Source organism: Rhinolophus ferrumequinum, chromosome 2 (genome assembly GCF_004115265.2).
Source record: "Rhinolophus ferrumequinum isolate MPI-CBG mRhiFer1 chromosome 2, mRhiFer1_v1.p, whole genome shotgun sequence".
Lineage (NCBI taxonomy): Eukaryota > Metazoa > Chordata > Mammalia > Chiroptera > Rhinolophidae > Rhinolophus > Rhinolophus ferrumequinum.
The window spans coordinates 45,461,049-45,487,191 of NC_046285.1; the positions used below are offsets into that span (position 1 = coordinate 45,461,049).

Consider the following 26,143-nt stretch of genomic DNA (forward strand, 5'->3'; position numbering starts at 1 on the left):
GTCACACACACATGGTGAAGCAGCAGAACAGGGTACTGTGACCTGCATGAGGGCTGCCATGCGACTCCACTTCCAAATCACCTGGAGGGCGAGACCCCTAACATGACCTACGATGGCAACGAGGAGGGTGAAGGGAGGTTACACACACTCTAGGGCTCAGCTAATCCTGGCAGGTGTGGGGAAGGGGCGGGTCGGAGGGAAAGGGGGCCATCACTTAAGTGATCTTTAAATGTAAAGTACAACTGATTGTGCCTTAAAGATTCATAGGTCAAGTAATGGCCCGTAAGCACCAAGGTGACTAAGTTCGTTTTAGAGTATATAAGGCCCCCAAAGATGTCAACCTTCAAAGTACAAAACAAACTAGTTGTGAAAATCTATTTCCTCACTGCAAACATAATCCTTCAGTCCTTGCTTTCCAAGGAATATTGCTTTTTCTTCAAAAACAGACTGTCTTACACTGTTCACTGATACACAAAGAAAACAGAAACAAAAACTCTTAACTGGGTGTTGGGGGGGGCAACATCCTTCTTCTCACGCTCCAACCAATTTTTGATACTGTGGACAAAATAAAAACAAACCAGAAACAAAAAGCAGTATTGAATCTATGTATATATAACATATATACACACATTTATATAATCAACTTTTCTATAAAGTCAGCAGGTACAAGTGACTGTTTATATCATTTTGATGTGTAGTTTTTAATATTCCTACTACCATCTAAAATCATAATGGCTATCTGACATGCATCAATAAATAAAATTTAAAAAGCATGAGGTTAAAAAAAGCTGAAATTAAATACAGATTCTAGATTTGGATTTAAAATTAGAACTATGTGCAGAATGTGGCAATTTCTGCAAGCTCGATCTACAATGAAAAAAATATGAAAAATAAACCAGTAGACTGTTACAGTTCACATTATTTAACTATAATGTCCTCTCAAGTGTATCTTTCCGAGGGAAGCAACTTTAGGAAAATATCTGGACTAATTCATTCACAGTGGTGAGCTCTGCCCCTGGCCCGTCGCCTTTCTCCAGGCCCATCGGCTCTTGACCTCTGCAGCCAGAGTGGCCCTTTTCAGTCTTCTCCTAGGTCACCAGTTTAAAACTGTACTGCGATCTGCAGAGAACCTTTGGTCTGGCAAAGAAAGACTCACCGTGGAGCACATGTGCTCCTCCTCTGACAGCCTCCTACGTAAGTTTCTCCACCACTAGCACTGATGAAGAGCAAAACAAAACCTTAACCAATTAAAAATCTTCCCCTTTTATAGTTTCAAAAATGACTGACATCCCTGGGTTACAAACATACACATTTCCTTTTTTGTCTGCCACACCTGCCACCAACATGCCAAAGGCAAGTCTTCAAACACCCGAGGATATGGATTAATTTTACAAGTGACACTGAGTCCCCATGGAGTTATGCCTGCTAAGCTCCCAGCCAATTTCAAGCTGTGCACTATACCAAGGTCTTACACTTGACTTTAAAAGAAAACAAAGTTCACAAAAACGTCAGCACAGAACCAAGTTTTCGTCTTTTGTGGCAGGGGCATGAGGCAGGAGTCCTGTTTGGTAAGTATACAACAGCAGGCTTTTGATAAAAAGATTGTCGTGGGAGAGAGATTGTGTGTTCTAGAGCTCCGCTTCCCCCCAACCCATCCCACCCCGGGTTGCCCTCAAAGTGAGAATACAATGAAATTGGTTTGTATTTATAGATATTTTACAAGGTTAAATAAGAACAACAACAATAATAAAAAAATTGAACACTAAAATGAACAGGTTTTTTTTCGCTTTTTAATTTTCTTTCCAAATGTGACCAGCGTTGCTGAGTGACACTCAAGTAACTGGTGGTTTTTCCTGTGCAGCTGGCTGCTCGGGCCTGTTCAGGTGGAGTTGGAAGCTGATGCAGAAGCGGCGTTATTGGTCTGCCCACGGTCTCCAGCATTAGCATCTGCAAATCAAAAGTTCCGAGAGGGTATGAGCAATTCTAGAACACCCCAAAGAGGAAAGCACATTGCCTCCACTGCAGACTGTGAGCTGTGTGGTCTTCCAAGCTGTGTCTGGAATGTTGTTTTAAGTGTGGCCAATGCTCTGAAATCTGATTTCTTTCTGCTTAGAGCTAAATCCATGCATTGGCCTGGTGCTGGTGCAGGATGATACCGTCTCTGAGTAAGTTATAGACAGGTAGCCAGACACCACTTCCGTCACAGCTCGTTACAGCCGGGATTAGCAGTGTATGAATACTCAGCTGGAGTCTAGCTCACTTGAAAATGCACAGCTGGAAAAACTTGCTAAAAGTTCTGAACCATGTTACAATATGCCATCTGCCTAAGTGGGTAAAACGGGTGGAGGCAATGAAAGTAATATGGGTCAGTGTTGACAGGCAGAAGTGCTATACGTAAATCAAACTCAGCTGCTTGCTTTCTAAGTACAGCCCCTCTTCGTTATTCATAGAAATGGAAGACAATCAGCAAAAAAAGAAAACAGCCTCTGTAGTACCAATTCACTTATTCAACAAAGCATCCTGTAGTCAAATATCTTGGCACTGAGCTTAATTTGCCTAATCCTTTGGAAATACATATAACTTTAACTTTCACCCTCTCTCCCCTTCAAAGGTCCAATATTATTTCACAGTATCCATTAACATTTAAGTGGGTATTTAATCGTGTCCAGACTGGCTCTCCATCTTGGGCATGCAATAGGCTATTATTTCAGTGGCTGGTCTATTGCCTCCCTGTCACCTCATGCATGACTGGGAATATACTGTTGGGCCAGTTTTCTCCCAAACACATCATGCTTAGCCATGGGCAGGAAGAAAGGTGGCTTGGTGGGGGTGGGCAACATCCAAGAGCCATCTCCCTAGAAGTCATACCACCTGTGGCCATCAAGGCTGGTGATACCAAAAACAGACCCAGAAGTTGTGTCTCTCTAGAACCTGTGGCTCTCCTCTATCCTGTGAGGAGTAAACAACATCATGGTTGAATGCAACGTACGGTCTTTGAATTTTTTAATTAGAGTGAGAAACGAAAGACCCCGAGAACACACAGGAACTCTTAAGGATTGGCTGGTCAGTTTATAATTTCATTGGCCACTCTATAAAAACTATACTTCTTTTCTGAATTCCTGATCTCAAAACAATGTGCCCTTATAAACATTTAACTAAACCTTTGGGGAAGAAATGTTTACCTCGCTTAATTTGAATGGTAATGTTTAATTAATTTAATTTGCTTCAAAATAGCTGCTTTTAATCCTGTTTTCATGCAAGTAAGTGCAGACATTATGGCACCAGGGTCCATGCATTAGCTTCTTACTGCCCATGGCATGGAGTCATATTAACTCACTGGTATGACATGTGAACCGGTGGCAGGAGAGGGTATATGACATAGAACCTATTCTCCAAAGGCAGGTAAAGAGTCTTTTCCAGTAATCAGTTAACTATGTCTAATGCTTCACTCATGACTCCTGATCTTTCTTGGATATGCCTTGCTTAGCAGGAGTTTTATTCTCAATGATCTCCCAAATTCTGGGCATCAAATAACCTAACATCAATTCCTGTCCAGGCTACATGTTTCTGTAAGTCTTTCTTGGGAAAAACATTCATTTTCATAATTTCGGCACAGCAGCCTAGAGAAAGCCTGTAAGGCCACAGAGCTATTTCATACTTGTAACGTTCCTCCCACACCAGCGTACCGCAGCATTTCCTGTGCTTTGGATGGTACTAAGAACCTGTGCGTGACCATCATCAAACAGCACTGCTCTCTCATTTTCAGATACGTGAAGATGACGGGTCAAACTGTCACATTCTGATTTTCCCCAGGACTTAAGAGATTCCCTCGTCATCAAGAATATATCTGCGTGACCATGACATCGGCACATATACCAGCACTGTTAGCAGCTCAGGCCACAGCACCCATTGGCTACATCGGCCACCACCCAGCAAGTCCCATTTACATGGCCACCCAGCCCGTGACGCTCTTCAGCTCTTTGACAAAATCCTATTTAGCTACTAACCCGCAGATGTCCTTTCACTGGCTACTACCTGTGAGCTTATGACATTCCCCAAACTAGTCTCCCCCTCCTTGGATAAATTCAAGGCTGCTTCTATGGTCATAAGAAGCACAAGCCTTTTAAGTGGGCACATAACCATTGTTCATCTTCTGAACAATAACATTTGAAAAGACACTCAGGCTTCTCAGGTCTGTAATTTAATGATCTATATTTTTCTCTCAATTATTTCCAAATCACGTGATGAGAAAAATTTTAACAGCTAATTATGTTGATTACAAATACTGTTGATACCTAAAATCAAAGCACTGTACTACTCATGCATAAAAAACAAAACAAAAACCCTTTGCCTAATGCAATGAATTTTACTTAAAATCTAATTACACATGTCCTTACTGAAAAAAAGAACAGACTTCTCTGTTTTTCAGAGGGAGAGAAAGTACAGGGAGAAAAGCAAAGCGAAACAAAATGTGAAGTTTTACAAACTCAATAGTCGCCCCAACAGACTCCTTTGCTTATTCACTGAACATAGCTACATTTCTTAAGTTATTCTTGGTATATGCTTGTTTTGTTCCCACTGTCAATTCTATACTTATTTTACCATAATTGAATTAATATGGGCATTCTGTAATAAAAATGTTCATTAAAATTCTGAAAAACTGTCACTTGATTTGAATGTTTATTGTTAATTTCTGTAACTTTTCTTCTCCGTCATTTAAACAGTAACTTGTTAGCAGCGGCAAAGCTCCCTCTGTTTCTCTTGCACTCCCTCCTTTACACTCGCACTGGTAAGAGCGATGTTACTTGGCGTCCTGGTTCATAGGCTGGGCTAAGGTCTTCTGTTCACAAAGCATCCAATCCAACTATGAAGCACCAAAGACTGGCTCTACAGTCTTGTTTGTAGTCTTGAGATGCTCTTCTGATACTGACACTGACAATCTTTCTTTAATTCAATTCCGCAAACATTTATCGCATATGAGACCTAGTTGTACAACTTAATAGCTGTGTGATTTTGGAACAAGTTACTTAACCTCTCTATCCTTCAATTTCCTCATCTGTAAAATGGTGGCAATACCACCTATTTTTATGAAGTAAGGCCCATGAAGTGCTTAGCATAGTACCTGGCTTATAGTAATTGTTCAATAAATGGAAAGGTAAAAGAGACATCTAAAAATACATAAATTTAGAGTTTCGTATGACTTCAATAAGCACCATCACCAGCATAGCAAGTACCAGGGGCAGCAGTTGTTAGTATCTGAGTACTTACCAATGCCCCAGACATCATACTAAGTACGCAGTGCAGGCATGTCATTTAGCCTACACAGCAATCTCAAGAAATAGGTACAATGATTGCCCTCACTTCGCAAATGGCAAAATGGAGACCCACAGAGATGACGTGATGTACGTAAGGCCGCAGGGCTAACAAGTGGGATTGCTAAGCACCAGAGGGAGCAGAGGACAGAACGGTGACCGTTACAGGCAATAGGCAACAGCAGAAAAGATTTCCTAGCAAAGGGAGAAAAGAGCTTAAGGGGACTTTCATTCAGACCTAACCCCTACACAATCCACTGTGATTTCTAGAAGCCTATTTCTATTATCTAAAAGGGTTACTACATTAGAACACATCAGTGAATTTATGATAAGAATTAAAGGTAGAGCTATTTTATTTTCTAATTTTCAAACAGTCTGTATGAAGTATATAGTTACAAGTGTTTGGGAAAGAACTAGAGAGCTGATAGTTTACTGACTCCCTAGCTTCCTAGAAACCAAAGCCCATTACCACCCTTCTGTTGCTCCTATAATACCAACCAACCAACCAACCAACCAACCGACCAACTAACCAACCAACCAACCACAGACTTGAGGGGGAATGGAGAGAATAATCAGCTTTGGGAGAGGAAGGTATAACATCATTCTTACATATTGTGGTAGCCACCTTTCTAAATGGCCGCAATGCGTCATGACTCTTCGTGTCTATGCCCTAATGTAGTCCCCTCTCCCATGTAACCAATAGGATACTACAGAAATATGATGTGTGACTTCCAAGGCTGGGACATAAAGGACAGTGTGGCTTCCACCATGGCTTCCTCTTGGACCACTTGGTCTAGGGGAAGCAGCTGCCACAATGTGAAACACTCAAGTAGCACTACGGAGAGAGACACTGAGGGACGAGGTCTGCTGCATGCAGCCAGCAGGGATTCTCCAACCACATGAAGTGAACGGGCGTCCCGCAAGCTTATCCTCCAGCCCCAGGCAAGCCTTCAGATGTCTGCAGCCCGGATGACATTCTGACTACAACCTCATGAGAGAACCTAGAACCATCCAGCTAGGCCGCTCCTGAATTCCTGACCCACATGAACTGTGTGAGATAATAAATGTTAACTATGTTTAAAGCTGCTAAGTTTTAGCATCTCTTGATATGTAGCAATATAAAACCAATACATACATACACACATACATACATACATAGTCAAAGAACTTAAATACCAGTTAGGGTTTATAAGCCCAGGACAGCACCAAGACAAGTCTCTACAAAATTAGGTAAGCTCCTAATAGGAAGATGGCATCCTATGACCAACTGTTTTTTCCCTAATCCTAAGACAAGTCTATGGTGCTATGGCTTTTGTACTGGATGTGGCAAAAGGCATCTGTGCATGTATTCACTGAAACCAGTTTTAGTCTGTGTGACTTTAGAGGTAAAAACGACAAGTCGGGCAGTCCCACAGTGAAGCCGAGGGTGAAGCCCTAAGGTAATAGGTCACCACAGAGTCTAGGAGGCTGCAATTTTGTTCTAGAATAAATTTTTACATGCAAAATTCCCTGTATGATACATATACATTTTTCTAGGGGAGGATTCGCTCCCCCCACCCCCCGATTCTCAGAGATCTGTTAGAGTTGCTAGATAACTGAATCATGGATTTGATGGGCATCTGTCTCAATACTGAGGAAACTACTCCACCTGGCTGCCCAGGTCAGAAACCAAAAAGTGTCTGACCGAATGTGCACATGGGGAGGGGGAGGAGAGTAAACGGAAGGGCCCACATTTATCAACTGTAGCTAAAGGGTTTGAATACAAAAAAGAGAAAACAAGGAAACAGGTTGGGAGGAAAGGACAGAGAATAAACACAGGGGCTGGGTTCCCAAGGCTCTGCCAACAACTACGGGTTCTAAATGACATAGGTGTTCACTGTCTGGCCCAGCAGCAGAGGTGGGAATGTTCCATCTGCACTCGCTGAGAGGGTGGCCGTGCACTAGACAGGATTAAGTGTGAGATTAAATAAAAATTTAGTTCCTTATTTATCCTAAGCACGTTCAAGTCCTCAAAAGTTGTAAAATCATTCAATGTTTAATATTTTTCTTATTGGCATATCAATCAAAGTGTATTTCAGATATATCAAATCGCTTTTGTGTTTTACATGGACTTTATAAGTATATCTGGGAACTTATAAAGTAAACTTTTAATTTCTTATTTCCTTTATTGTGCTCTTCCAGGCTCATTTTGTGTGTTTCTATTCACCAGCTATCCTCTTTCTATAATAGTCAGAAATGGCTCATGACAGGTCAACTCTTCTAAAAGGGAAGATTTTGGCAGCCTGGGATGCCATTTACAGCGTGTAGCTAACTTAGGATATGTCCCTATTCAAGCTGTTCTAAGTGGCAATGCCACTCACTGTAAAACGAGGTCTCGGACATTAGTGTTGTAACTGATGCGTGGAACAAACACGATCATTACAGAGAATCAAGGGTATACCCTAAGTTCATATTTAAATTGAAATCATAATCTACACTAATGAAATCAAAGTATCATCTGTAAGGGGAAGAACTCGATTTTCATTTTTCTTTTTATAATGTCTACTATGATTCTGACAATATTGCATGAGGGAGAGGGAGGGTCTCTTCCTCAGCAAAACCTCATCACCTCTCTTTTCATATTATTCTGAGGGAAAAGGTGTGGCGCGAGACACCAAGGTGGCTTCAGTCATTTCAAAAACAGAACTGAAATTCAGACGCCAGTGAGCTAACTAATCCTGCAGCAGACTGGAGAGCTTGTCAACAAGCCTGTTTGTATTTGCTCAGCCAGCAGTGGAGAGGACCTAGCTCGGAGCTCGGGTGCAGAGCACATTGTATTTAAGGGCCTGGCTGTTCAGAGTAGGAAACCGAAGGCTACGGAGGACACAGAAAACATTTTCCATCTTTTAAGTTAAAAAATCTAATAATTTAGAAATAAAGAGTAAGAAAAGGCGTATAAATCTAAGCAGGTGACCTCAGGCAAGAACTGAGGAACATAGAACACCTGAAAGGTCCATAGGACACCCACCAACTTAAGATTTTACATTACTTTTGCTGGTGGGGGAAAAAATCCTGGTAAAAATTTTAACTTAATAGGAGAGAACACAGTTTGCATGAAAAAGAAAGAATTTCCTAGAAGTGACACTTAGCACTGTGCTGGTGAAATAATGACTAAGCTAATGACTTCAGTTATCTCTACATTAACTCGCGAAGTGAACCCAAAACCCTGACATGGGGTAGATACAACCTCCTTAGTGTCAGTGAATTTGTCAAACTGGCATATGTGGATGGACGTCTATTTCAAACACAGAGCCAATAGGAGGAAAGGGGTATAGCACCGTACCTAAAAGAGACACCGCCGTTCTTTGGCTACCACGTTGGTAACGCCTAAAAATAAGAATGAGCACACAGTGCGCCTCCGCCACCCCCCACTCTGGGCTGGCTAGTGTGAAGGGAATGGAGAAGTGGAAAAATGCACACTACCAGTGGGCAGTGTAAACTGGGATACGATTTCTGGAAAGCAGTTTGACAACATGTATCAAAAATTTAAAAATTCTTCATACCTTTTGGCTGGCAATTCTATTTCTAAAAACTGGGACAAAACCCAAGTATCTAAGAATAAGGAATTAGTTAAATAAATTATGGTACAGGCTTAGAATACCAGCTAAATACTATGTAGTCATTTACTCCCATCCCCCAACTAGCATAAGCCCATTTGAAAAGCATGTCTCTCTGTCCATTCATATATAGACTAAAATATAAAATAATGTTACCTTTGATTATCTATGGAAGTGAGAATATGGGAGATGTTTTTTTTCTAAAATAACTATATATATTATGTTGTTAATAGAGAAAAATCCCTGTTTTTTGTTGTTGTTTTTTTAAGCTGTGTACTTTTATGCAATTCCACATACATGTGGATTAAGATAGAGCAAACAGAAAGGACAGGGTTAGGAGGAGGAACACCTGAGGACATACCCTGCAGATTCTACAACTAAACAGGACATGGACACAGCTTTCCCAATGCGCACTGTGAAAGTGGCACAGAGGCAAAGCAAGAGAGTACTTGGGCAGGGGAAGAGGGATGGGAGCTGTCGTTTTAGAAAAGTGGGAATTTGATACACTAACTTAACATTTCATCTCTTAAAAAATCAGTGGAAACAAACAATGGGAGAAATTATTCTGGGTTTAGTTCTGTCCATTTAGAAAGAACTGGATGGTGATATAGAAGGTAATAGTAATTCTGGGTAAAAATAACTGTAGTAGTTAAGGAAAGAAGATCACTGGCTCTGGCTAAATCTGAACCGTGACTTTCAGCAAAATGAATTTCAAAAAGTTCAGAGAACAAATAGGTTTGATTTTGTGGCTAGAGGCTTCAAAAGGGGCTAATAACTAACAAGAAACAGAAATTTATAAAAAACAAAATCCTGACCAAGCAATTGAAAATAATCTCAATGCAAAGTAAAGGGAGAAGAACCAAAGAAAGCAACTAAAAGAGTTTTCTCTGATGAGCTCATATTAAAAATATATAACTTTGAGAAGGGCACATATCCAAGGAACAGAAAATAACAATGTGAAGCTGTAAGAAGAGACTAGGTTTCATTTAAATAAGTAACAGCGAAAAGTTTTCAAAGCAAGATCAAGAAAACGTAAGCCCCCTGATCAGGTAAAAAGACAGAGAAGACAGACCTTGTCCAACTCCTATCATGATTCCCTTTTCTGTTAGAAGGGTTTTCAACCTGGAAAGGATATAACAAAAATCCTAATAAACAAAATGCAGCCCAAAGAAGGTGAGGGCAATCTACATATTGAAATGTCTTTAAACCCAGAATCTATATATATATAGTCCAAGAAACAAATTCTAACATGGATTACAGAAATTCAATTTAGAAATATTTAAGCACTAGAAATTTCCCTGAGTCTTAAAAAAATGTTTTATTTTCATCTGTGATAGTTAACACCTTTTTGATAGAAAAGAATCTGAAAGTTTTCTTGACAACAAAGCATTTCACAAAGTTTTTCGTAACATTATTATATGTATTGTAAGGTTGGTCTATAGCTAAGCAAACAAGAAGGGTAACCAATCACTTAAAGGCCACTAGAAGAATTATCTCTAGTAAACCTTACCTGGTCCCATTTAACTTACTTTATCAGTAATCTCAAAAAAGGCACAAAAATCTGTAGCAGGCCCTGCCTTGTCCTATTTGACAGATTTTATTAGTTGCTTGGATAGAGGTAAAAATTGATGGTTAGGAAATGTGCAAATGACATACAATTGTACAGAAAACTTAACACCCTGACACTTGAGAACATATCAGGGTTAGGATTTAAAATTCTCATTAGTGTGGAGGGCATGTTAGTCATTATTAAAATTTGAAGGATCAGTGTGTGCACAGATTGGGTTAGTTCTATATAATCCCAGAGTAGAATCACTCAGTGGAAGAAGGTACTGGGGGACAAATTTCAGGGTGAATAAAGGATAAACTTTCTAACAGAGTGATACAAAGATGGAATGTGCTCATTCTTGTGGTTATGAGCTTCCAGTTAGTGAATATATATATGCATAGGAAAGATGACTAGTTCTCAGTAGATAATAAGAGAGGTGAACTCAAATCAGTGGTTTTCAAATTTGTTTTAATAAAAGAACCACTGCACTGAAAGAAACCTTACCCAGAAGACTAACATACAAAACAAATAAAGAGAGAAAACTGCTCTAGTTGAAATTTCCCACCATTCCTCACACTTAACTCCTCTGGCATCAGATAATCTACAAAGGGGTTCGTTTTTGATTAGTAAAACTACAACTTCTCAAGGTTCTTTAGAAGGTCTCAAGATGGTCTAGATGAATGGTCTCCCAAATGGAGTAAATGAGAGGATCTGTTGGGGGTGTGGAGAAAAATCAGAATTTTATAAACATATATATCAAAATAAGAAATTATGCTTTATGGATTGAGAGTAGTAGTATGGGTAATTTTCAAGAATTTCTCATGTCAATCAGAGCCATGATCAACTAAAATGCTCCCTGACACTGAGGAATTTTAACAATTTTAAAAGATGTGAAAGCTTTTGAGAGAAAAAAGAAGTCAGCACCCACAATTTAACACAACTAATTGTTTACAATTTAACACAACTAATTTAACACAACTGTTTTAATTTTTGTGTTTCTATATAGTTCCTATCCACATGCAAACTCACATTTTGGCAGTTACCAACATGGTACATAGGATTTTTAGATTTTCTCCACGTAAGTTGAGAAGAGTATTTACACGGATATCTATAATCTTCATAATAATTTTTTTGGTTACATAAAAATGGAGACTCATTATGTACTGAAATAATTACCTACTGTTGACCATTCAAATCAGATTGGCTCTTTTTGTTATTATAGACTTATTCCTATTTATATCTTTGTACATGGTAGCTTTTTTTCTTCTGTTAGATTTATCCTGAAGTTAAGATTCCTAAAGCGGGATTAGTGACCTAAAAAGTATGAACTCTGATGGTTCATTATACACAGTAATGCTTTCTAATGAGTCTGAATCAATTCACCTGCAGTCACTACCTGAACCTTGAACACACCAGCTAAGCACTCTGAACACAGTATAGCTTACTTCTCACAACTCTATGAAGTATTTACTGTTCCTTTTTTATGGATAAGGAGACTGAAGCTGAGAGAGCATGTATACGAGGTGTGATCAAACAATACAGTGAATGTTTAAATAAAAAAAAATTTATTACAGTAAATGACACATTGCCAATAACCCCCCTCAAAATATTCCCCTTTGCTTCGAACACACTTATCCCGTTGTTCTTGCCCCTTTCTGAAGCAGTTCTGGAAGTCCTCTTTTGTGAGTATCTTTAGTTGCACTGTCGTGGCTGCCTCAATGTCCTGAATCATTTTGACTTTGGGGACGAGCCAGAAGTCACACGGTGCCAGATCCAGTGAATAAGGTGGATGAGGACACACTGTAATGTTTTTATTTGACAGAAGCAATGTGTGTCTTGGAGTGTTGTCATGATGGAGGATGATTTACGGCACACTTTAAAACACACCTTCTCTTAACCATAGCTCACATCCAACTGCACTGAACAAGTTGAAACTTGTCACACACAGTTATTAAGGTTTTACGTGCCACTTTCCGTATTGAAGATCCCTGCCTTTCTGTTGGATGGCACTCGGCAGCAGTATTCATCGTATTTTGTGATCACAGTGGAAAGGCTCCATGTCACACCTGGCTTCTGGTATCGCAATTTCTGTCAAATAAAAACATTACAGTGTGTCCTCATCCACCTTATTCACCAGATATGGTACCGTGTGACTTCTGGCTCTTCCCCAAAGTCAAAATGACCACGAAAGGCAAACGTTTTGACTCTATTCAGGACATCGAGGCAGCTATGAAAGCACAACTAAAGACACTCACGAAAGAGGACTTCCAGAACTGCTTCAGAGAGTGGCAAGTACAATGGGATTAGTGTGTTGGGAACAATGGGGAGTATTTTGAGGGGGATTAATGGCAATGTGACTTTCACTGTAATCAAATTTTTTTATTTTAACATTCACCATATTTGTTGATCACAACTTGTATTTTAAGGTCTTATTAAATATGGTCCACACTGCCAATTTCTTATTAAAAAACAACAACAACACACACACACACACATATATACACACACACGCATGCATTTATTTAAATATAGGCAGCTGCTAATGTCATACAGTCAATCCATTCATTCAGATCAGCATTTCTTGAGGAACATTTGGTGACATACTTGGGCTCTTACTACTCAGGCTGACACTGATGGGCACCTAAAAAGTATCTATATGAAACTCTATTATGTTTATTGTTGGAATGGTAATGAGAAATTCATTTATTGTATCTCCTACAGTACCAAATCTAAGGCTCTAAGGGAGAAATTCTTCTCAAAGAGCAGCTCCAGAAACGCTTTGCTTCTCTTAAGTCACCAGTGTGCTTTTTATCTAATGAATAATGGGAAATTTTAAGATAACATTACTTTATTTACTTTAGCCAGTAGGAAGCTCAGAGCAATATCTGAAATCCTCTTTGGTTACTATTAAGATATTCAAGGCATGCATTTCTCTAAACTAATTTTAGCTCTGTTCTCAGCCTACTAGTCTTCTATTAAATTCCTCATATCCTGATTTACTTCAACTTTGAAGTAAACTGTCAGGATCACAGTCCAATGCCAGTTTCCATATTTATGTTGAAATTTGATTTCAATATGTATGTATATAGCGATAAAATAAATTTTAGTAACTACTATAACCTGAATCAAAGTAACACAAAAATAAAGTCACACTAGGCTCCTACTAGGCAAACTGCCCCAAAACCTTAGTTTACTTTAATTAGTTTAGTATCTCACATTAAGAAAATTTAAAATTATTCAAAACTTACAATCATAATTCTCATTTTTCTCCATAGTCTAAAGAAATTCTATAAAAACTCCTGGAAACGAGCTCAACAACTACACACATTTAGTTCAGGGTTAGGTCCTATTTCAAGTTTTGAAAATCAATGTAATCTAACCTGGACCAGTGATTTATTAAGTTTATTAATAACTCATCTGAGCAATTCTGTCTTTCTTCTAAATAAATAGATCAGTTTTTTTAAACCTTGTATTTTACATTAAAAAAATTTAAAGCACATTTCATTACGTATTTGGTTTTTACAAAATTACTCTAGGAGAGCTGTCACTCATTTTACAGAAACGAGAAAACTAATAAGACAATACTAAACTAATCAAGTTCAAATGACTTTCTCAGGGTAGCATGTGGTGACCGAAGTAGAACTAGAAAAAAGACCTTTCTTTCTGGAACAAAGGTAGGACAAGGCCTAGCACAAAATGTTTTAAATCTTCATTAGCAACATTCTAAAAGATTAAGATTGGACAGGAACAAACAACTCTGTGTCAGACAACAGATGGATTTTGACCTACTGCTGAATGCTAGGAACTAATAATGAAAGATTTTATCTCCTGCAGCATAAATGCCCTTAGGCAAAAAGGGGTCTGATCCAACTTAGTTCAATGTAATAGATGATTTAATGAAAATAAAGTCAGCTCCCGACATCTGATTTTTGTTAAAAAAAAAAGGGGGGGGGGGACACGCACCAAATTCTGAGCCTGATTGTGCTCCTATTATATTTCCAATTTCCTTTTAAACAGTATCCAGCCATTCTTTGGAGGACCTTCAATTCACTCAAAGGTTGTGTATTTTCAGAATATCTGTAATGACAGATATTCATGATGCTTCACTTAATCAGGCACCTCGTTAGCTGGCTAGGGACCAGCACTATACGGAAATCAACCCTGGGAATCATGTGGGCTTTTTGTTTTTGAAATACAAGATCTAGTCACATTCTGATCCAAATCTTAGTTAAATGTATTTGCATTGCAGTTTTAGCCCTGTTAAATGATTCAATTCTCCAATCTATATTTTATACTTCTTAAAAATTTGCCTTCTAGTATACTAATATAATTTACGTTCAGGGTGACGAAACTGAAGTGTATTACGTTCAATAACATTACATTTATACAGATTGCGTTCTGCTAGCAACATCTCATTTGATATATATAATCAAGAAATTATATGGAAAGCATGACTTTCAAATTAACAAATAAGGTGACAGAATTTAACATTATAATAAGATATTTACACCTTATATGAAAAGTATTTACAGAGTCCTTTTGCACTTTTCGAAAATAAAAAAAATATTTTAGTCACATTTATTCATCTGGCTGTGCTATGTTTTTGATACTTGGGAGGTATTAAATGTTCACACGTATCAAATGAAATATAATGGAGGTAATCACGTCTTTTTTTAAAAAAACAATGTATTTTCATAGAAGAGACTTAATGTGTTCTCACCTGAGGCTGCTGTGGCATTTGTAGGGGTTGAAGCAGCTGCTTGAATCCGAGCATGAGGAGGAATAAGGATGGTAGCAAGAGGTGGATTACTTGACAGTTCTAGAGAAACGGAAGACACACATGTTAGAACTCACTCTTAACTTTGTATGTAAACTACTTCATTGGTGACAATAAATATACTACCAGTGTTGTAAAGCACTGGCTTAACAACAACAAAAAGACGTGATAAACCTACATCTGAAACTAAATCAATGAGCTACAGAGAAAGCCCACAGAAATGTTGTAATACACAACAAATAAACTGTCTGCTAGAATTAGAATATGTCTGAGAACTAAAGATATCTGGGAGAAAGGCATTGGCCAAAGTTTGAGAATAAGCGTATTAACAGGATCTATTTCCATCTTTCATTAACTTAAATTTACTAGATTTTCCCAAACCATTCTGACAATATTTAACTAAAAAACTGAGGGTGATGGTGTCAGAGAAAAAAGAGTATGACTGTAGTCTGCGGGTCTGTATGTGTATGCACACACAACCGCACGAACAGAACAATCTACCCAATTGTTTACGAGCCAGTGGCAGATAAGATCTATCCAAACACTTGTGGAAACAGGATTTAACAAACATCTGTTTGAAGTCTCTTTGTTTTTATCAAAAATATCTTTATTCATTTCTATTTTGCTTTGTTAACCAATAAGATTGTTACTTTTTAATAGTTTGAAATAGGCTTTTTACCTGCATGTGGAAAGTTTCTGTCAGTTGTATACAGACTGGCTTTCTTTAAAGAATCAAGTTCTGTAAATGAGCCTTAAGAGATAATTTAAGATGATATTGGATCTAACGATGTAGACAGATAACAAGTAATGTTGGTAAGCTTATGTATATAAGCATCTCATGTCAGCTTCCAGTAATGTGACTGTTGTGACTGTTCTCCCAGTCCGTCCGGATAACCCTAGTTTATTCCTGTTATTCATTCCAGCTTTCAACCAGCGAGTGTTCTCTTTTCACCTTAATAAATGTCAGTTTGGAGGAATAATTACACAACTATACTACTAGCTACAGAAAGATGTTATCCTCTGAACTACAGTATACATTTTGACAATTCACAGACATGGCATGGAATTTTAAAACTTAAGAAATAAGTTTTTTCTTTTTTAATTAAAATATATTTCACATACATAAAATTAATCATTTTAAAGTGTGTAATTTAGAGGCACTTTGTACTTTCACAATCTTGTACAACCATCACCTCTATCGAGCTTCAGAACATTTTCATCGCCCCTAAGGGAAACCTCCCAGCAGTCTCTTCCCGTTGGTCCCTCCTTCCAGCCCTTAGCATGGGAAATGTATGAATGCAGTAGTTTGAAAAAGCTTTCTGGTGCAAAGTCCCTGTTAATATTGCGTTATTCAACTTTATACTAAATGTCTAAATGTTGTACTAAATTAAGATACTAAGTGATACCTAATTCTGGTAAAAAGAAACAGGCTGATGTCAAGATTTATGAAAAAATGAATGAGCAGCAAAGTTTAAAACTGAGAGAAATTATTCGTTATTCTTTGTCTTTAAATGAGATGACTTAGGTCAGCTCATAACAGTCTTCCCTGGGAGACAGCTGGAAAACCATCACCTTAATGATCAGGTTCAAAGAGATGCTGTTTTCTCATAATCAGCTTTAGTAGCTGTTTTGGTTCTGACTAAGGAACGGGAAAATCAAGTCAGTTCAATTATAATCTACAGTCTTATTCCTTGGAAAGCAAGAGAATCTCAGTTGCCATGGCTGATAACTTTGTGGTTCTAGGAATAAAAATGAATGTAGGATGTGGTAGTTACTCTCAGTAACTTAAAAGAAAGTCAGATCTACCATCCCAATTAGGATTAAAATCTGCTAAACTAGAAAGGCTTCTTTCATATCCATCAATCTACCTACCCACCCACACTCCTATCCATTGAACAATACTGAACATGAAACATGGTGTTAGGTCCCAGTACAGAGAAAAAGATAATTGTCTTTGTCTGATCAACAGAAATAGAAAATGGAAAGACAACCAGACAAACAAGCAGGCAAGAAAGGCATTCAACCTATTCAGGATACGGACACTTCTAAATGAAAAGATCCTTATGACCAAGTGCCCAATGTCTAAAAGAAAATCTAAAACAGGAAAAGATGACCAGAGATTTTAATGTAAGACTTTCTGACAAAGCTCCTTTTAAGATAATCTTTAAAATAAACTGAGTTTCAAGGTCTGTGGGCACTTTACTTATAGCCCAGGCTGCTCATTTCCTCCCATTTATTTACACTTTCTCACCAGGTCACCTATCTTTCTGTGTGTCTGTATGTCCAGTTGAGGGGCCATGGTGGTTTTGTGTCTTATTTTGGGTAAGGGTACGTGTACACACACACATGCGCACACACAGTTTGAAAAAAGCAATCCTCTTTTTCTGTAGGTAGACAGTCATTTTGGCCTTAGGTAGGGAGAGAGTGGTAACTCATGAAGGGAAAGAAGAGGGAAAGTGAAGAAAATAGGAGGCAAGAAAAGGAGAAGCTATGGGATCCTGGAGGCTTAGCCACATTCAAAGACACAGAAGAGAGTGTAAGTCCACAAAACAACTAAAAAGACTAGGTTCTTTACCTAGAGTCGCCAGCCTTTTGGGTGGATGGGGAGAGACACTTCTGTGAACTTTTTTGAGTCAAACATCCTAAAAGTAAGAAATTCTAAACTGGACAATCACTTATAGTTCCATATCCCTCCAACTTGTATATCCCATTGTCTTTCTCTTCTTTAGTGATAGGCATTCCTTAAGGTCCAGTGCTTTCCATCTTTGTGTATGAAGCTCTACTTCAGACAGCCTGTTAACTGTCAGCTTTTGCTATGTGAATTAGGAAGCCTCCTTCTCCTCTTGTTATATTTCTGTTCTCTACAAGTCTGTTCCTTTTGTGGGGGACAGACTATGGGCACTTCTACAGGGCTGTCACAACTAGTCCAAAAAGGCTGTAATTGTTTTTTGCTCACAATAATAGCCACCTATTGCCAATCTCCCTGTCTATCTATGGCAATGAGTGGTAAGGACATCGAGGCAATGAGTGTGGATACAAACTGTAGTGAAAGAATGCAAAAAAGGATGGCAGTTAGGAGGACAGAAACAGCAAAGTAATAAAACTTTTCAGGATCAGGAGTATGCATGTGTTCTTGAATACGGAGAATAAGGAGTGTAGAATAGACTGAAAATGAAAGATAAGCTAGAATTTATTAAATATGAGTGCTAGGCTTGAAAGAAAATAATTAAGGGAACAAGGAGGTTCATAATGCTGAAGTGGGGCTAGCTTTGGAGAAGTAAGAGGCAGGAAGGATAAGAGAGAAGCCATGGTTCAAAACAACATGGCAACACATTCCAGAAGGTTGTAGAAAAGTTAATGCATGATAGGGATTTTTTCACTCAATTGCAGATGCTATGAAACTAGTCATCAAAAACCACATAACAGTTTATCAGGAAATATTAAGAATGCTTTGATGGTGTGTCAATTATTGCATGCTCCATAACCAAGCATTTTAATAGATGCACAATTTAAAAAAAAGCAAAATAAAGTTTGGAATAGAGCTCAATCAATCAACTAAAAAGTTACTCAAATTTAGTTAACTGAATTTTGCTTTATGGTTGTTTCTACTGCAAACTGTAAAAAAAAAAATTCCATGAAAAGACAACTGGATAAATTTAACCATATCTAATCACCTGTCAAAACCTGAAATTTCTCTTAATCTAAAATCTCTATTCTTCCAAATATGAGATTCCCAAAATTAGTGATAAGGAGCAGGTAAAAAACTTTCCTAATTTTTTTTTGTGGGGGGGAGGAAGGGTAGGGTATATATGTTTGTTCAAACTGTGTAGTGTTAAAACTAAGGATAAGTTTGAGAGCAACAATCAATGTGTTAAACAGAGGGAAGAAATAACCCCTTTGTTGACTAGATCCACTCTTACAGTCATGTAATAAAATACCAGTCATCAGATAGAAGGGAATATTCTTCCTTTGTTAGCTTTGAGGGAGCTCAACATGCAGATCCCCAGAAAGCAGACACTAAAAGAGGCAGCCTTTCTTTTTGTGTATCAGGCCTCTAATGTATATGAAAATTGCCAGTGGTTGTCTACATAGTTAAACTGTTATTTTTCTCCATTCACAAAAATCTTTGAATGATTTAACAATGGTATGCCCATTTCATTTGTGTACTTTTTGGAGGAGTAGTAATTCAAATGCTGGGATGGTGCACCTTGGTCTTTCATATTACTGAATTCTAATGTTGCTTATTTGGACATGTATTTTTTTAGATAAACAAGTAACCCCCTCATAACTGCTTCTGTCTTCTCCCAACAATTTCAAAGTGCCTAAGAAACCAAGTCAACCAAGTTCCTAATGTTGACTACATATTCCATATTCACTCAGAAAATTAAATACTAAACTAATTAGAAGATCAGACAAATAGTAAACAAATAATTACAAGGCTTCCTCCTGCTGCGTGGTGACTCTGGTGACGCTTCACGTGAGGACTACGTGATCTCTGCAAAACCCATGACTACTTTGCCTTGAATGGCCCCAGAGGGAGCATCACAATTGATACCAGTCAGCCCCAAAAGTCTGGATGCATTTAGTGCACATTTATAGTAGCGATATATTTTAGAAGTTATCTAGCAAAATGTTAATATTTTAAAAGCTCTGGTGATGAAAAAGAATAAGCTTTAATAACCTAAAGATCTTATACTCAGAATTCCATTCTTGATGAAGTTTAATAAATGTAGCATTATTTTGATTTTTTTTTTTTTTATCCAACCAATGACCTTTTTGAGCATTTAAAAATAAAACTGCTAATATTTTAAATTCTGGGGGAAATCAATCTGTGTTTCTCTGTATCCATTTATACTATGATTTTACATATCACACCCTAGCACAGTCTATGTTTTTAGCTTTATTTCTTATTTTCCTTTGTCATTCTGGAGTCGATTCATTTTTAAAATCAGCATTTTGGAGCTGGAAGTGTCCTACTACCTTATATTTTAAATGAGGAAACTCAGAGATAGTGCTTTGGCCAAGGTCTGCACCTAAAGATTGGTAACTAGACTTTAGGTCTGACTTACTTTTCATAGCAGTACTTGCTGGGGAAGGCCACACGAAGATGTGGCTGCAGGTTAGACCCTCAAGCTGGATGGACTTGGGCAATTGGAACGCCTCAGCCCCTACCTTGCGCTTCAAAATGTGTGCTCTGCTTGTTTTCCCTGCTCCCAAAAGCTGCTCAAAGGGAACAGCCTTGAGACAGAAATATGGTGTTGAAACTATCTGGGCTGGGTACGTGACTGATCCAGTTAGGGCCTCTATAAAAACTTTTACGATTTGGCAGGCAGGTGCTGAGATCTACTCATCTTGAGGCCAGCCACCCAAGATAAGCCTGGTAAGTTCGTTCCCTTGCTTTTTAAATCTGCTACCTACCAATCTGGAGTGGTCTACTTTTTCTTTGGTCTCTCTCTGCTCTCTAAAAATGGGGGCCCATTTCAGATTATACGTGGGAAGCTCTAGAAGACGTTGCAACCCAACAAATACTACATATTTTTATTGCTTTGGTTATTTATCATATACCACCAGTGTTCTGGTCTTCCTAGCAATGTATCTGTCCAAACTGCACGCACAAGTTTAAGTCAAGATATTAGTTTTTGATTTTTCATTCCTGTATCATTCCACATCTTCCCAGTAGCATGGCCAAAGCAGCAGAGACGACCAAATAATCTCACAGAAAACAATAATTCTCATAAACAACTGATCATTTAGATCTTAAAATCTTGAAAACAGTCAACATTATTTGGCATTAGTACTCTTGTTGCCTGAACTAAAACTTACCAGCCCCCTTCTAATGCATGAATTTTCTCAAGCTCTCACTGCAGTGCATTTCCATTAGTTTAGTATTTCAATACCTAGAAGAGTACTGCTTGCTTACCTAGAAAATTTCCTTTTCTAGATTATTTATAAAACATTAAATAATTCTTACATCAATTCCTTTGATAAGTACGAGCAGCTTTACCTCTCATTTATTTAACAGAATAAGGTATTTATTTATACTCAAATTTCCTCAAGTTCACTGTCTAATAAACACCTTTTATAGCCATTTCACTAAAAAGAATACAACAGAAAACAGGGATAGCCATGGAAAAGGTTTACAGTTTAGTTGTTTGTTTTTTTTTAAGTGGAGGGGTACTACAAACTAGAGCAGTTAATGAGTTTCACTTTATGATCTGATTCATATCCTACATATAAATCAAGAGTTCTTTTCCTATCTTACATAAATTTATCCTTGCCAATGTAAATTATAAAAAGATAGTCTAAAAACCAAAAAGCTTCAAATCAAGGTTTATAGTAATTTGAGAATATCATCAGAAGACACTTCATTACTTCAGATGGTTGAAATACTGTGCCTGCTGTAGATGTAGCTGGGATAAAGCAGGCTAGAAGAAAATGCCCAGGACACAGAAGGGCAGATAAACAGGTGAGCTGACCATATTTATGTGAATAACTATTAACAGGAAACTTGGTTTACAATTCATTGTTACAACGATCATAGACTCTGCTAATTATCATAAATAATGAGTTACATAAGTTTTATAAATAAGTAGTCCACTGCTTTCAAATAAGTATAACACTTTGATGAGCTGGGCTTCTAGAACACTTACTGTGTTTCCCCGAAAATAAAACCTAGCTGGACCACCAGCTCTAACGCGTCTTTTGGAGTAAAAATTAATATAAGACCCGGTCTTATTTTACTATAATATAAGGCCAGGTCTAAAATAATATAGTATAGTATAGTATAGTATAGTATAGTATAGTATAGTATAGTATAGTGTAATGTAATGTAATATAATATAATATAATATAATATAATATAATATAATATAATACCGGGTCTTATATTAATTTTTGCTCCAAAAAATGCATTAGAGCTGATGGTCTGGCTAGGTCTTATTTTTGGGGAAACAAGGTATTTTTGTTGCCTATCCTCAACTTATTCTCAATCCTGTTTGTATCACTTTCTATTCTGATACATTCCAACCCTCTTAAAAATCTTTCTCTGATCTTTTTCTCATTTCTTTCTGTGTTCTCTTACTCTTCCTTTTACTGTCCCTTTTTTCACTTACTTTCTGGACCCCCTTTTCTATTTCACCATCTGCTTCTCTCACGTCCAGACACTCTTGCCCCTGGCCTACAAGACATCTACAGTCTGCTTAAGCTTGCATGTTGCTCTCCGGCTGCCCCAAATATCCTATTTTAACTCTTCTAAGCAGTTCTCCCTTCTTCTGGCCTAACCAATAAGCCACCACTCCTCATCTTGCCACCAACCTACTTTTCTCTCCGATAACCCAGCTAAGTTGGTAGAGCAGTAAACTTTTCAAACTAGATCATACTAATGTAAATGGTTGATAACCTTTACTCACCCCTGCCCAACCTTCATCCTGTCCTATGCTTTCAGTGGGTGATGCTTGCTAACATAATTTCACTTGGTAAAATCTCATACAAATTGAGTAAAAAATTAGGATCAGGGATGTGTGTGGTGGGGTTAGTTGGAGACTCATCTTTGAACATACAAAACAACCTATTTCCCAATATATTCCAGTTTTGGAGTAGGCAAGGAATTGGTGAATAAAATGCACGTGTGCTGGGTGGCCGGTTAGCTTAGTTGGTTAGAGCGTGGTGCTGATTAACACCAAGGTTGCCGGTTTGATCCTCACATGGGCCACTACGAGCTGCGCCCTCCTTAAAAAAAAAAAAAAAAAAAAAAAAAGTGTATGCGCACACACACACAGCCAAAAAACTGTACACACATTTTAAGAAAGGAAAAAACTGTATTAAAATTGTCATACCATGAATGATGGTAGCATTCATTTGATTGACGCCATCTTTTGAGCGAATGTCATACTAGACATTGCTATTGTAATTCAATTGAACTTTGAAAAGTAATAGATAGATAACATAGATAACATCTCTCAAAATGTATACATTTTTTTGGTACCCCCGCTATATAGATATAGATACCATTTCTCCAAAAATAAGACCTAGCCAGATAATCAGCTCTAATGCGTATTTTGGAGCAAAAATTAAAATAAGACCCGGTATTATATTATTATATGTTATGTTATATTATATTATATATTTTTAAGACCCAGTCTTATACTATAGTAAAATAAGACCGAGTCCTATATCAATGTTTGCTCCAAAAGATGCATGAGAGGTGACTGTCCGACTAGGTCTTATTTTCGGGGAAACGCGGTACACAGATATTGTATATAGATATAAATTCCTGTTGGAATTTCCTGATTCCACTGCTTCCTAAGGCATGATTCAGTTATGTCCACCCTTGAAATCCAATGATCAGAGGAAAAGGGATGTGCCAAAAGTTTGTCCTGGTTTCCAATGTCTGGATGCAGATAATGCTGTTAGTCAAGGCTTCCTAGAACACTGAAGCCCTAGTACCAGAAGAATGAGAGGTGTGACAGTCTTCTGAGTTGTGGATCCAGAATGTCAGAAGGCTCTCAAAGTTTTCTGACCCATATCTGTTCATTTCTCTTCTTCCTCTAGCTGATCACAGAAATACTTGTTTTGAGTATATGAAAGTAATACTAATTACCGCTTATAGCTAATTACTCATGGCATAGCAACAAACTCCAAATTGCAGTTAGCATTATTGTTAAGCTTTACTTTCATATACTGTATTTTACTCAAGTGTTTAATCTTCATAGTTCTGTTCATATGGTAGGTTTACCTTACTAATTAAAACAACAATAATAACACCTAAAGGGAGCATTCGAAATGCCCAATAAATACTGGCTGCATGAATTAATAAATACTGTGTTTATTTAAAGTGGCATGTGTCACTCATTCAAATATTCACTGAGCACTACTCTATGAAGATCAAGAATTATCTTTATTTCATTTGGGGGAATTCGTACAGACTTCATTGAAAATTTGTTGTGAGGGCAGAGGAGCATTTTATTCTGCCTACAGCAGAACCTCACTAACTGACGACCACTAAATTTTTCCTATCTCTGGACTCTTTTCAGCTATATAACCAATTGGGGGATTTGTTCTTCTTTTTCAACCTTTTGTATTAGCCAGTTTTATTCTGATCAGCCATTAACTGCTGTTAACTAACAAATGCTTCAAAGTTGCATCTGCACAACAATTACATCTTTGCTTAGTAAACAAGATCACCATTTGGAAACATTACTCCAAAACCAGAACATAGAGGACCAAATACAATGGTATCAAATAACTCCTCTTCCCTGGAAAGCTGTGCCCTCCTTTATATAGAAACACTGTTTAAATATAAACATGATCTAAAAGACAGGGAGAAAGTATCACTAGGTAATCATAGTCCAGTTTCAGAATGGATGCTGATAGGGCATTTTAATACATAAAAAAAGGAGGACCATATCTCAAAATGATGGCACTTTCAATTTTTACACTTAGTTTTATGAAAAACGATTTCAAGGATATATATACAGGGTCCACTTGAATAAATACAAAGACCCACGTACATCCTTTCCTCTGATATTAAAAGAATCACAAGCACTCTGACAGCCACAGAGACTGCATACTATGTCTATACATACCACATCCAAATATATGCAGCCTTCAAATTCTCAAAGACATATGAATATTCAGACATGCAGAGACATAGTTATGTTTGATATTGTTGGCAAATATAACAATTTGAAACATCAAAATAAAACAATCTTCATTCCTTTTTTAAAACTAATAAACATTAGATATTTATGAATAAAGTTTGAACTTAATTATTTTTCTTTAAATTGAACCTTTACTTTAAAAAAGCATGTATGTGTCAATGCTGAAGTTACCATAAAAACTTTGGAAGCTTCAAAGGACATTAACATTAGTTAATTTTATCAACAGTATGATAACTCATTCACAAAAGTCCTTCCAATATTTTCAAGACCATATTCTAAAATCTAAGCCAATTTATTTTTATGTTAATCCGTTTTATAAATGTAATTTATTAAAGAATAGGTAAATAGCATTTACCAGGTCCTGATTCATTTTATTGCAATAAGCTTAGTTTAGGGTCACTTCACACCCACTAGAATGTCTGTTTATAAAAAAAAAAGGGCAGAGGGTGGGGAATAGTATCGGTGAGGATGTGGAGAAATTGTAATCCTTGTACATTGCTGGTAGGAGTGTAAAATGTGCAAGCTACAGTGGAAAATAGTTTGGCAGTTACTCAAAAAGTTAAACGTAGAATTACCATGTGACTCAGCAGTATCCAAAAGAACTGAAAACAAGTATTCAAACAAATACTTGTACACAAATGGTCTTAGCAGCACTGTTCACAATAGCCAAAAGGTAAAAACAAACCAAATGTCCACCAATACATGAATGGGTAAGTAAAATGTGGCATGTACACATACTATGGACTGATTGTGTGTGTCTCCCTAAAACTCCTATGCTGAAACCCTTGTCCCCAACGTGATGTATAGGCAGGTGGGGCCTTTGGGAGGTAAGCAACTAGGTCAGGAGGGTAGAGCCCACATGAATAGGATTAGTGGCCCTATGAGATTTCTCTTCAGCATACGAGGATACACTGAGAAGGTGGCCATCTGCAAAGGTGGAAGCAGGCCCTCACCACACTGCCCATCTACCGGCACTTTGATCCTGGACTTCCCAGCCTCCAAAGCTGTTTGTTGTTTAAGCCACCCAGTCTATGGCAGGTATTGTCTTATCGCAGCCTGCACTGATTAACATATGATACAGTGAAATGTTACTCAGCCATGAAAAGAAATGAAGTACTGATACATGCTACAACATGGATGAACCCTGAAAACATTATGCTAATTGAAAGAAACCAGACACAAAACGTCACATATTACATGATCCCATTTATATGAAATATCCAGAAGAGGTAAATCCAGAGACAGAAGGA

The 26,143-nt window shown here is 37.7% G+C and overlaps 1 protein-coding gene across 4 annotated transcripts in view; it reads right to left on the reverse strand.

Annotated features, from left to right (window-relative positions):
- Positions 1–1,768: 1,768 nt before the first annotated feature.
- The window catches only part of GSK3B (glycogen synthase kinase 3 beta), a 189,138-nt gene continuing 164,763 nt past the window's right edge, over positions 1,769–26,143 (reverse strand). For all 4 annotated transcript variants that reach the window (XM_033125680.1, XM_033125672.1, XM_033125665.1 and 1 more), the window contains 2 exons: positions 15,178–15,276; positions 1,769–1,947 (listed from right to left, as the gene is read on the reverse strand). In XM_033125680.1, the coding sequence (XP_032981571.1) occupies positions 1,880–1,947; positions 15,178–15,276 (167 nt within the window). In that variant the 3' untranslated portion in view covers positions 1,769–1,879. The remainder of the gene's footprint in view (positions 1,948–15,177; positions 15,277–26,143) is intronic.